General features: G+C 40.5%; 1 protein-coding gene across 1 annotated transcript; it reads left to right on the top strand.

The window, feature by feature from the left end:
- Window positions 1-2,129: 2,129 nt before the first annotated feature.
- Window positions 2,130-11,920, top strand: LOC139461697 (MYG1 exonuclease-like). Its single transcript, XM_071243157.1, has 8 exons — window positions 2,130-2,238; window positions 4,555-4,731; window positions 5,174-5,269; window positions 6,495-6,725; window positions 7,794-7,872; window positions 8,633-8,755; window positions 9,649-9,833; window positions 11,708-11,920. The coding sequence occupies exons 1-8, from the start codon at window positions 2,171-2,173 to the stop codon at window positions 11,874-11,876; spliced, it is 1,128 nt and encodes a 375-aa protein (XP_071099258.1). The 5' UTR covers window positions 2,130-2,170; the 3' UTR covers window positions 11,877-11,920.
- The last annotated feature ends 571 nt before the right edge of the window (window positions 11,921-12,491 follow it).

The raw sequence follows: 12,491 nt of genomic DNA, 5'->3' as shown, positions 1-12,491 counted from the left end.
CCGAGCTGTAAATGTGGCAGCTTGGTAGCGATTCCGCAGATGCACCAACCGAATATGGTTGTTTATTTGTTGACGTGACGTCACACGTGGACTACCGGACCGTGGCAAGTCATAACTTTTGTCCTTTTGTAGATAACGTATCCAAAGAGATGATATTGTGTTTCGATGAACATTTAAATGTCTGTCAGCTTCGTATTATGTCATTCCTGATTGTAGCATTCCCACAACGATGATTTTCAGCAAGCCGTGCATTGCGTGAGCGTTCTTTAAGGATTGACTGTGTATTTTTTCGGTTCTTTGAGGTATGAATCGAAAAACCGATGTGCAAACTGTATGAATCTGCGCATTCAATTCATACCCCAATGAACCGAAAAATATACACAGTCAATCCTTATAATTCAATTCGACAAAAAAATAATTGTGTTATATATAATAGTTTAATCATGGACATTTTGCATGGTGTTTTTTGTGATATTCTGCAACCTGGGCTTGCGGTATCTTGTTGGCCCTCTGATCTTGATGTTAAGACTGGGCATCAGTGTAGAAGTTTACCATCGAGGTCTTCGGGCGTTATGGATGAAAAGTCTACAGTTGCCCCATCAGTCTCGGTCGCCCAATCTTAAAAATATATAAAATATCAAAACTAGATTTCTATGTTGTTTTGGCCGAGATACAGATCTATGATCACAGAAAAGTTACGAAAAACTCTTACATCATGAGGGCGACATAATATAACGATGAATATTAGATATGAAATAGGAATCTATTGTATTCTTTCAGAACGAAATGCCCTAAAATTAAATCCTTTTGCATCTCCATGCGTAGACAACGAAATATAGCTCCCGGTTTATTTTTATATAGCCTAGATTGTAGGCAATATCTCCATGATCATCGTGGGGTTTTATTTATTTCGTTTATTTTGGGAACATAGGGCCTACCTTGAAACATTTTTACACCCCATTTGGTATTTCTCTTTGTAGATCGTGGATTGCCTGCTTTCATCAAGTTGGAGTTGTTGCAAGTCTCGATTCCATAATTTCTTGAATCTAGACGGTGCTAGCTTTGGTGTTTTGTTGTTTTGTAAAGCTATTGCCATTTCTTGAGTTGCAGTTGTGGGAGTATAGTTGAAGCTGTAATCTCTAGAAAATTGCATATTTCTTCCAGATTAAAATCCTTCAGAAAATTTAAGTCATCAAATCAAGGACCAAATACAGACTTTGAATCGAAATCAAAACTTCCGTAGTTGAAGTCGGCCATATTGTTGCCGTGTGATCAAGACGACGTAGACGATTGTATCTGGAGTGCGCGTGATAAATACGGTAACTGCGGAGACCGGACCAGACATAGATACCTGAAAAACTCTTTATTTCGCTTGTAAACTTTTTATGAACTTTGAATCACGTGATTTGTGTTTTGTTAAATTGTTAGTGTATGTTTGATACCTCAAAATAGCACCAACATGTTACCAGGCCTGATAACTTAAAATATCCGACGGTACCGGTGAGTAGAAAGGGAATTCCCTCCACTGTTCCCTGGGATTCCCCGACATTCCGTACTGATAAAAGTAGTCCGCTTCGGTGGGCGTGGCTTAACTTTTTTACATTCAATACACTCAGGCGCACACTCCGGCACAGGGGTGACTTGGCATAACACCACTCCCACAGGCTAATTTGCATATTACGTGACCGGACTTTTCTCATGTTTGTAAACAAACGCGCGTTTTCAGAAATCAGAATAGAATTGACTAATGCAAGTATTTGGGGGCGCTTTACATGTTGTTTTGCATAATTATATAGAATTGCTTATATAACTGCGACAGTTAGTTGCATGACAATACATATTTACCTCACCTCACCTGACAATAAGATGTAACATTAAAAAAAACGTTATGTGTTTCATTAAACATTCCAGCTTATAACAACAGAGTTGAAATCACCTCGCGCAGAAGCCACGTACGGGACTTGGGGACATATCCAACGAGATGTGATACAAGAAAATATACCAACCAAAGAGGAATCGATGTCATTAGTAGTATGTAGATCCTGTCAAATAACTGATACATGTGTTCTTTATTGTCGAGGCCTACAAAATCTGCTGGCTTTGGGAATCTGACTGAGCACAGAAAACGCAAAATGACAGTCAGGGACAGATAACTCTAACTCCTTCATCAATGGTGCGGAAGTTGCCAGTGTTTGAATTTGCACGTGTATTTACGAGGGAGATTTTCGGAATTAAGAGGTTAGAATAACCAGTCGTTACAGAAACACTATAGTAGATTTGATACACAAATTATTTCATAATCTGTTGACCATGTTGAAGCATGTGCTATTTATAACGAAACCGGTGATAGTTAATGTGACATCGATACATATGATATATATAGGCTGCTTGTGTCTGTATATTTTGGTCACTGATAGGGCTGTAACGATACAGGAAGGTCACGATACGATACGCATCTCGATATTCTGGTCACGATACGATACGTATCTCGATACGCAATGATAGATAAAACAAGACTTAAAGCATATCAAAATTGAACCTTTCATGATTTTGGAACAGTCAAAATTATATTAAGATAACAAGACTACTGAAGTTGTTTAGCTTCAAAGTGGAACTTTCTCTAACTTTCCTTCAAAACAATTCAAAGTTCAAACACCAGAAAATAATTAATGTGCTCCACCAGTGATACAACATCAAAGAATTTTGATGCAATGGTCGATGAAATTGTATCTGAAATTATTGTTTTATCAGGAATAATATATTTCAATATCGTGTTACCTTAGTTGCAGCTTTTATATATTTAAAATTATAAGAACCACAAGTGTAGCATTTTGGTACTGGTGATTGCTGTTGCAGGATATTTTTACGCATGGAACAGTTTGACCAGTCACCCTAGGGATTTCCCGTGCTACATGTATTTCGATTGGAAAAACGTTATGTTGACATATATTAGCCAAATTGCCACAAATATGACTTTTAACGAGTCAAAGTATGGCATTTTTAATATATGTATCCATTCTCTAGCAACTAAAGTTCGTTTCAATGCGTCAAAATCGGTAATCTGACCGTGGTTGCTGTATCTCTTCACACACGATTTCACCTAACTTTATGAAAACAATATTAAATGAAATTTTGAAAAAAACTATTAAGATATATTACAAACACCAGTCCAGATATACAATGAAAACGTTTTAATAACAAGACAGTATGATAATGGTATTGAATTGCGTACTTCAGTTCGGATTTGCTGACAGGTATTTCCGATGTTATGTGCTTGCGGGGATCAGCTGATAATGTTTTTTGAGATGGGGAAAAACATCTGTCGGTGTAAAACCCGAGCTTATTAAAAATGTAAGTACGTTTTTGGGAGCCATGCGTTACCGCGTGTTATAACCAAGTTAGCGGTTTATTGAAAGGCACAATAGCGAGGAAACGCTGTACTTGAGATTTGCGTTCCGTATCGTGGCGTATCGATATATGGGCCTACGTTTATCGTATATCGTATCGTGGGTCAAGTATCGCGATGCATCGGAATATCGGTGTATCGTTTCACCCTTAGTCACTGAGATGTGATTTATTCAAACTTTAATGTGGATGAATCTGTATGTAGATAAACACTGATAAGGAAGTGTTGGTAAACAAATAATAAAAGGGCTGTTGAAAGATATGGTAGTAGATGTTCATGTCACGTGTTTGACTGTTGTAATTGTATTTATTTAGTCGCATCTTCATCTTGACAATAAGTAAGTGTCAAAATATCGAGTAATTACTAATCAATGACGATAAATTAAAATAATTCATTGATAGCATTAGTATACTTTTAGATACACAATTTAACATAATGTTGATAGCTTGACAGGATCAGTGATAACACTGTTAACTGGACAGATGATGGTCAAGTCAATGGATGTCAGTTGTATCACTTGACTAGTAATGTTTGTTAGTTTGTTGTTTAGCCGCACTCAGCTATATGACGGCGGTCTGTTAATAATCGAGTCTGGAACAGACAATCCAGTGATTAATATCATGAGCATCGATCCGTGCAATTGGGAAATGATGACATGCATCAACCAAGTCAGCGAACCTGACCACTCGATCCTGTTAGTTGCCTCTTAAGATAAGCAATGTCGCCTTTTACAGCAAGCATGGGTTGCTGAAGACCTATGCTACCCCGGATCTTCACGGATCGACTAGTAATGACCCCACAAGGTTAAATTGTGATTCTGAAGAAATAGAATTACGAGAAAGGCTCATTTGTTTAAGAGGCTTTAAGGTTGTATAAGTACAGATATGCAGGGATGAGAATCTTCTGCGAATTTTAGTGACCACATATTTGTTCAAATCTGATGATTTCCCCCATAAACACCACCAAATTATGGACCATGCTCCATTGCTGAACAGGAAAATATCCATTCTCATCCCTGAATATGTTTTGATCAATTTCAATCTCATTAAAATCAGTTCTTTATTCTTGCAACTGCTAAACAAAGTTTGTGCAGCTCTAGCGATAACTAGGATCCGATTTTAAAGAGACTGGATCTGTTGGCCATGTAGACAATCTCTGAAGCCGTGGGACGTCTCTGCCTGCCGACATATGAGTGGAGAACCTGCAAGCAAGCGGCCCTGCATGATGAAGATAGGGACTCACAATGGCACCTTCCACTGCGATGAAGTGTTGGCGTGCTTCATGCTGAAGCAGTTACCCAAATATAAGGATGCTGAAATTGTCAGGTGAGAATATTGTTTTGATCAGGGACTCTCACATGATTCCCAAACTTTACACACAAATCCTGCACAAGTCAAATAGTGCATCTGGAGTCATGATTCTATGATGTCACATGTGATGCTTTCATGAGCGTTGGTTCACACAACATACCAGTATGGTCGTTTGTGAATCAAACTAATCTAATATCTTTTGAATATGAGTAATTCTTCATATATTAACAAACATATATGGTATTCACATTTTTTTTGTCCGTGAACAAAATATATAAATTGTGATATTTTTAATTCCAATTTGGGCATTTCTACTGACATTTGCTCCAGATTTGGGAGTATCGGCCTCTGAGAAAGGCAAGATAAACCCTTGTTACATGACACAACTACTCTTTTGATTGGTTCAGATTTAATTATGTTACACAATATTCACTCACTGACATTTCTGTGTGGCCAGAACGCGTGATGCTGCAGTACTTGACACATGTGACATCGTGGTCGATGTTGGGGGAGTGTTTGACACAGCCAAGAACAGATTCGACCATCACCAGAGGTAACAATAGCTGTGAGATATTACTTAAAGTCATGCTTGTTGAGGCCATATTAAACAGAGGTGTTTGTCTCAGGCAGGCAACTAACCCTGCAATATAACTCTAACTGAATTTATAGATATTTTCAGGGCTTGATTTAGCTGTGGAAAACATGCACCACTGCAATCTATTATTAAAAAATGCAACCTAATATTATTTGTCTACATGCACTAAGTGCGTGTCAAAAAGGTAATATGTGTGTGACTGACCCTTAATTGTTCTTTGAACACAGTAGCTCTATGCTTTATTTACCATACAATATCACTAATCCCTGTGTGATGAGTTATTTGCCATCCTCTCTTGGGCGTGATGTCATCAAACTGTGGGTACTTCAACATTATGTTCCTATAACATTTTACACCAACACTTCATTCATTTATGTGACACTGGCCGCGGACTGGCCTCTGTTTCAACTTTGACAGATGTACAGGACCTGGCTTTGTCTGGTGTAATTAGGTTTTCATGTCAACTTGCGCCTTAAATCATGCAAGTTAAATTCCGTTCCTTAAAAGGAGCTCTGTATATGGTCCACAATTCGGAATGGCTGTCCGTCAGTGAACATTCAATGGCCGAGACGGAAAAATATCCCTAATACCGAATTTCGAATAACAGTAGGGGCATGTTTGACCCAAATTTAGGTGCTGACATGCGCTGTGCAGAGTTGCGTCCCTTAGGTCTGCCAGGAACCCATGATGTGGGTTCAAATCAAGGTTCAACTTGATTCTGTTTCTAGGTTTGCCAGCACCATACCTGTGCTCGAGGTTTCACAAAAGTGATAAATGTCCGCCCGTGCAAAGCTGACACGCTGTGATATAACTGGAATACAGTTACAAGGGGTGTTGAACCCACCTCACTCACTCACTCGTCTAAACGAGACTAACTGGCCCATTGTAGGTCCATGTTTTGACAAGGAATCAAACTAGGTAGCACGCAAATGAAAGAGAAGATAAAATTTTGCCATCTACATTTTAAAAAACAGTTGAGATCCAATTATTTTTATTCTCATGTTTTGAAACTGTTTTGTTTATAGGATCTCTGGAGACAGATCTGATTTATTTTGTGAACAGAAAGCAACATTCACCCACTTATTGTGTTAAGTCTTTTCCAGAATTGAAACCTGAGATCCAAGGAATGTATTTATTTTGTTTTTAATAGTGATGTTCTTATTGCGTATCACCATGGTTACAGGACCTTCTCAGAGAGCATGACGACGCTCCGTCCCGACAAGGCGTGGGAGACTAAACTAAGTAGTGCTGGTCTGGTGTACGTACACTTCGGCGCTGAGCTCCTCGCACAGATCCTAGCGCTGCCTCGTGATGACCCCGTCACAAACATCGTCTACGACAAGGTGTATGAGAACTTTGTAGAGGAGATCGATGCCACTGACAATGGCATCAACCAGACCGATGGCGTCCAAAAGTAAGATATATATTCTTGTAATAATCATTATGTAATAAATGTTTAAGCAAAATTTTCCCACTCACCTCAGTGGACGCTCTTCTGCATCAGTATCCCCGCACGATCAGTTGTACAATACAGTAAAGTCTCGTTAATCCGACACTCGTTAATCCAACAATCGACTTTATCTGACACTAATGATGGGAACCGATTAAATCAGTGCTATTTAGACCCCTTAATCCGACAGTCCGACTCCGACTCCGACACACCTAATTTGCAACAAATTACGGAAATCACTCATTAAATCAGTGCTATTTAGACCCCTTAATCCGACAGTCCGACTCCGACTCCGACACACCTAATTTGCAACAAATTACGGAAATCACTCATTAAATCAGTGCTATTTAGACCCCTTAATCCGACAGTCCGACTCCGACACACCTAATTTGCAACAAATTACCGAAATCACTCATTAATCAGTCTTGTTATCCGACACAGTGATCAGCGTACACCGTGGTTATCTGCCCGCGAGTAGACAGCCCGTGTTTTGATGCAAGACGAGTCGGCTGGGAGCTGCATATTACAAAGCTGCAGTGATAAACTTTGCTTAAAATAAACAAGTAATGCTTTGAATAAAGAAAACAGGATTAATCACATGCTTAGATTACCTCAATCTCATTAAAATCAGATACTAGTTCTCGCTATCACAGAGGACAGGTTACGTCAGAAGACCTTTTCGCAAACTGTGACGGACGAACGTTGGTACTACTTAATTTCGTTTATCCGACATACTCGTTAATCCGACATAATCATATGCAACCAACCATGTCGGATTAACGGGACTTGACTATGTTGATTAAGATGGACGTCCATCATGGAACAGAAATAATGACCTGACTATTGACTAGAGTCGTCTTGGATGAAGAGAAAAGCTGTAAAAAATATTTAGATTTTACTTATTACCGTATTAGCAGTAAAATAAGTGCCCCCTGTCTAACTCCTAGACCAATCTGTAAGTAAGCTTTATAAGCATCCCACTACTAAGACGGAAAAGGTTCATGACAAGTCTGTATTTACTTGGTTTTTCAGATACCGAATCACGACAACACTGAGCAGCAGAGTTGGGAATCTCAACCCTCAGTGGAACCAGACCGGCGTGGACATAGATGTAAGCTGGCCCTGGCAATACATGCAGGACAAACATATATGTTTATATAGCTGTCTCCTTATGTCCCCAATGTCTCTGATCCCGACTGAAACATGTGTGCGAGAGCAGTGGATGGCTTGTTCAGATGGATGTCGATGAAGTGTGGTCTGTGGAGCTGTTTTTCTCTGAGCAGGGTTACCTCCCTTAGACATGCAAGGATTTGCCGGTTGTATTTTTGAACCTTAGGATTAGACCTTTTCCAGAGGCTCAGACCTGCATCCCTGTTTTGCTTTCCTCCCATATTTGCTGGAACACCTCCGTGGTCTCGTTGTAGAACATGTGCCGAGAGAGCAGGTCAGCTCTTCGATCCCCAGCCACGTCATGCCAAAAGACGTTAAAAGATGGTTCTTGTTGTTACCCTGTCTGGCGCTCGGCATTAAGGTGATAAAACAAGGACTGGTTGGCTTGGAGTCAGTATACTGTGTCTGAGTGGGGTTTTCATGTTCAACTGCGGCATGGTATCTCAGTGGGCCAGCACTATTAAATTGTCATTAGTCCGGACTAGTGCAAGCAGGCAAACACACACACATATGTGCATGCATGTCGCTATATGACTGAAACTATCTTCAATGTGACGTTAAACCACATTTCACCTCACCGCATTATGTCACATTACTGAAATACAGAGGGGCATTAAACTCACATGACTCACTCCCACTCACTCACTCACTCACTCACTCACTCACTCACTCACACCAGATGCTGGATATGGATTTTGCAGGCACAGTTCCGCAAGGCGATGGAGATGGTGGGGGCAGAGTTCATGGACCGTGTGTTGTACTACAAACAGTCATGGCTGCCGGCGAGAGATTTGGTACAGACCGCCATCAAACAGAGGAAGGAGGTTTGTGGCCATGGCTAATCCTCCTACAGCAGCTAGTATAGCTTAAACAGCATCGCAGCACAATGTCACTGTACGAAAAACGACACCGGCTGACAAAAACGGCACCTCACCAAAAGCAAAAACGGCTACTATTGGCGGGCAATAAACGTCACCTTAATTTTTAAAGCATATGTACTACTACATAAATCTTTCTTATCGTTATTTAAAATAGAGGTGCCATTTTCGCACGATAAATACCAAATTGACACATTGAAAGCCTTGAAAATTATGGGCAGAACCTGAAGTCTCTACGTGTCAAGAATGTTGGGTTTGGTGAAAGTGACAAAAGGTTAGGAAAATTCTTGGCCCAGTACCACATAGCAATCTTAATGCTACGACTATCGTAAGGCTATATTAAAATATGGGAGTTACGATCACCTTAGCACTAAGATGGCTTTGTGAAATGGGCTCCTGCTCATCATTCTCAGGGGTGGTGGGGTAGCTTACTTGTTAAAGCGTTCGCCTGATACATCGATTGTAAATCCATACTCAGTCACTCGTCATCCTCCATTTTCTGTGTGTGTTGTGTCTCCACTCTGTTGGGATAAAAAAAACCTGGACCATCTCAACATCATAACATATAGGTTCGTAAAAGGCGACTAATGGGATCGGATGGTCAGGCTCGCTGACTTGGTTGAAGCATGTCAACATTCCCAATTGCGTGGATCGATGCTCATGATATTAATCACTGGATTGTCTGGTCCAGACTCGATTATTTACAGATCGCCGTCATAAAGCTGGAATATTGTTGAGTACGATGTAAAACAACAAACCAACCAACCAACAATTAGGTTAATGTCACTAAGTAACCTTTCTTGGAAACAGTAACTTTGACGTTATAATGCATTGTCTAGGTCGATGAATCAGGGGAGATAATCTGCATTAAGGAGGAAGGCGGTGTCCCATGGAAAGATCATCTGTTTTCCCTGGAGGCGGAGCTTGGCGTCAGTCCACCAATCAAATACATCCTGTACACAGACCAGAACGGAGCGTGGAGGATCCAGTGTGTACCGGTCAGAGTCGGATCCTTCGAGAACAGGTTCGTGTTTCGTGTTTGATTTCAAAATTGAGTGTGGGATACTGTAACTATGGGATTACGTCATTTATTAAAACACATTTAAACAAGTATTTTGAAAGAAATTCTAAAGGAAATACTAGTGACAAAATATGTTAAATACTACTCGTATTCCGAGAATTAAAGAGCGGAGTTGTCATCATATGACGTGACGTCATAGTGGAGAGCTGACTTGGAGATGATCACTGTTTCTTTGTGAGGTTTGGTGGGTTACTTGTGGTTGCAGTGGCATCACCAGCTAATGCCATCGATGATAACGTTGAATTTTTGCTCAGTGTCCTTACACCTGTTTGGTCACGATATGGATGGAATATTGCTGATGTGACGTTAAGTATAAACTCACTCGCTACACATATTCGTCCATATCAATATGAGCCTGTGGTTAGTGAAAGTAGCAGCGAGGAAATGGAGGAAAATGTACTGAGTGAGACGATGAATCTGATGTGCACATGGAAGACAAGGAACACGCTATCCTGACATGTCTAAATAAAATGGATGTTTATCAATAAGAAAAACGTGAGGCAGTGTTTCCTGTGTAAAATGTACCAGGTGTAGTTTGATGCTTAGCTTAATTGTGTTGTCATTTTTCCGAACAGTTGGCATAGGAAAAAAGCTAAATTTGTTTTGTAAGTGAGTGAGTTTGGTTTAATGCTGCTTTTAGCAATATTCCAGCAATATCACGGCGGGGGACACCAGAAATGGGCTTTACACATTGCACCCATGTCGGGAATTGAACCCGGGTCTACGGCGTGACGAGTGAAAGCTTTAACCACTAGGCTACCCGGCCGCCCCTTATATATATACAAATGAATGTTATTTTTATGGGTATCTTCCTGAGGCAGGATCTGCAAAGCATGTGTCCCTCCAACTCAGCATCAACATATATTTTCGAAATCTTTTCATGTTTTTAATCAAGATGCTCACATGATTTGATACGCTTCATGATGAAAGATATCCGTTTTATCACGAGATGGATCTTGATTATCGATCAGATCGTCGTAACTGGGCGACGCCATTTTGTTTGAAGCAAACTCAAGTGATATCTGAGGTGGAATCTGATTGGTCAATAGGGGAGACATAGAAGGGACATAACATTATAGCCACTTGTGGCACTATGATTGAACCCAGAAATTCCAGCCTAGTTCGGCAAGGGTGGAAACTGGACTTTTACCGTCAGTTGACGCCCTTGCCCTGGGAAGATGTGTTATGATTGGTTCAGCTGGTTTGAACAGTCGTAATAATGTATACGTCGTTGATCAATAGAGGATGTTAGTGGCAGACATTTAGCTTACCGGTACTACATGCAGTGACTCGACTCGTTTTGTCCAAATACTTGGACTGCCATATATTAGAGAGAGACACAAATGAAGAATGAAATAAACATAGACAATATATTTAACAACAAAAATATGACCTAAAACTGACAATATCACAGTGAGAATACCTTATCATAATAATTTCTCTAAGAATGTATGTGAAGATCCGGAGTAGAATACAGGGATGTGAGCAGATTTTCACCCAAAAAGAGGAAAACTCTCAGGCGGTTTAAACATTTGTTTGCATTTTAAGCAATTTCGTGCAATTTGGACAACATTCACACCAAGAAATGTAATAAGTCAATGGCAAAAGTCAAATCAAATAAACAAAGATGGCAGGATGCAGTAAAATTTCTTTGTTAAATCATTACTTTTAAAAAGATCGGGCATAGCTTACACGTACCCAGCTACCCGCCGGGACTGGGAGCAATACTGCCATAAACTTCACCCCCCATACCAGCAATGGGGGAACATGTATGTTAATTTCAATCGTAGACACCATTTATCCACTGGTCATTGCAGACTGTCCATCTTGGAGGAATGGAGGGGAGTGAGAGACGAGGAGCTGACAAAGAAGTCAGGCATTCCCGGCTGTATCTTTGTCCATGCTGGCGGCTTCATCGGTGGCAACAAGACGTACGATGGCGTCCTGGAGATGGCCCGACGCTGTGTAAAACAGACGAGCAGCTGATGAAAGATCATCGCTCACTTCACTACATAAATCATGATATTCCATTCTGTTGCCTTGTGTTGTTTAGATTCAGTAAATGTTTTGGAGATTTCAGATATTGAAAATTGAAGTAAATCTATTTTTGCTAAGCCATGATAATGTGGAGATTCTGGGGCATTAACTTGTGTCTCTGTAAAGATCGGGTCAGAACCAGTTCCAAATACCCAATACTTGTGTCTCTGTGGAGATCAGGTCAGAACCGGTTCCAAATACCCAATACTTGTGTCTCCGTGGAGATCGGGGCAGAACCGGTTCCAAATACCCAATACTTGTGTCTCTGTGGAGATTGGGGCAGAACCGGTTCCAAATACCCAATACTTGTGTCTCTGTGGAGATTGGGTCAGAACTGGTTCCAAATACCCAATACTTGTGTCTCTGTGGAGATCGGGTCAGAACTGGTTCCAAATACCCAATACTTGTGTCTCTGTGGAGATCGGGTCAGAACCGGTTCCAAATACCCAATACTTGTGTCTCTGTGGAGATCGGGTCAGAACCGGTTCCAAATATCCAGTACTTGTGTTCATGTAAGGGTTCTGAGGCAGAACGAATTCCAAATTTATCATGTATGGATGTGCA

This window comes from Haliotis cracherodii, unplaced genomic scaffold, assembly GCF_022045235.1.
Source record: "Haliotis cracherodii isolate W230 unplaced genomic scaffold, xgHalCrac1.p SCAF_15, whole genome shotgun sequence".
NCBI lineage: Eukaryota > Metazoa > Mollusca > Gastropoda > Lepetellida > Haliotidae > Haliotis > Haliotis cracherodii.
Note: the sequence above shows the minus strand (reverse complement) of the source record. Positions and strands in the feature narration are given on the sequence as shown.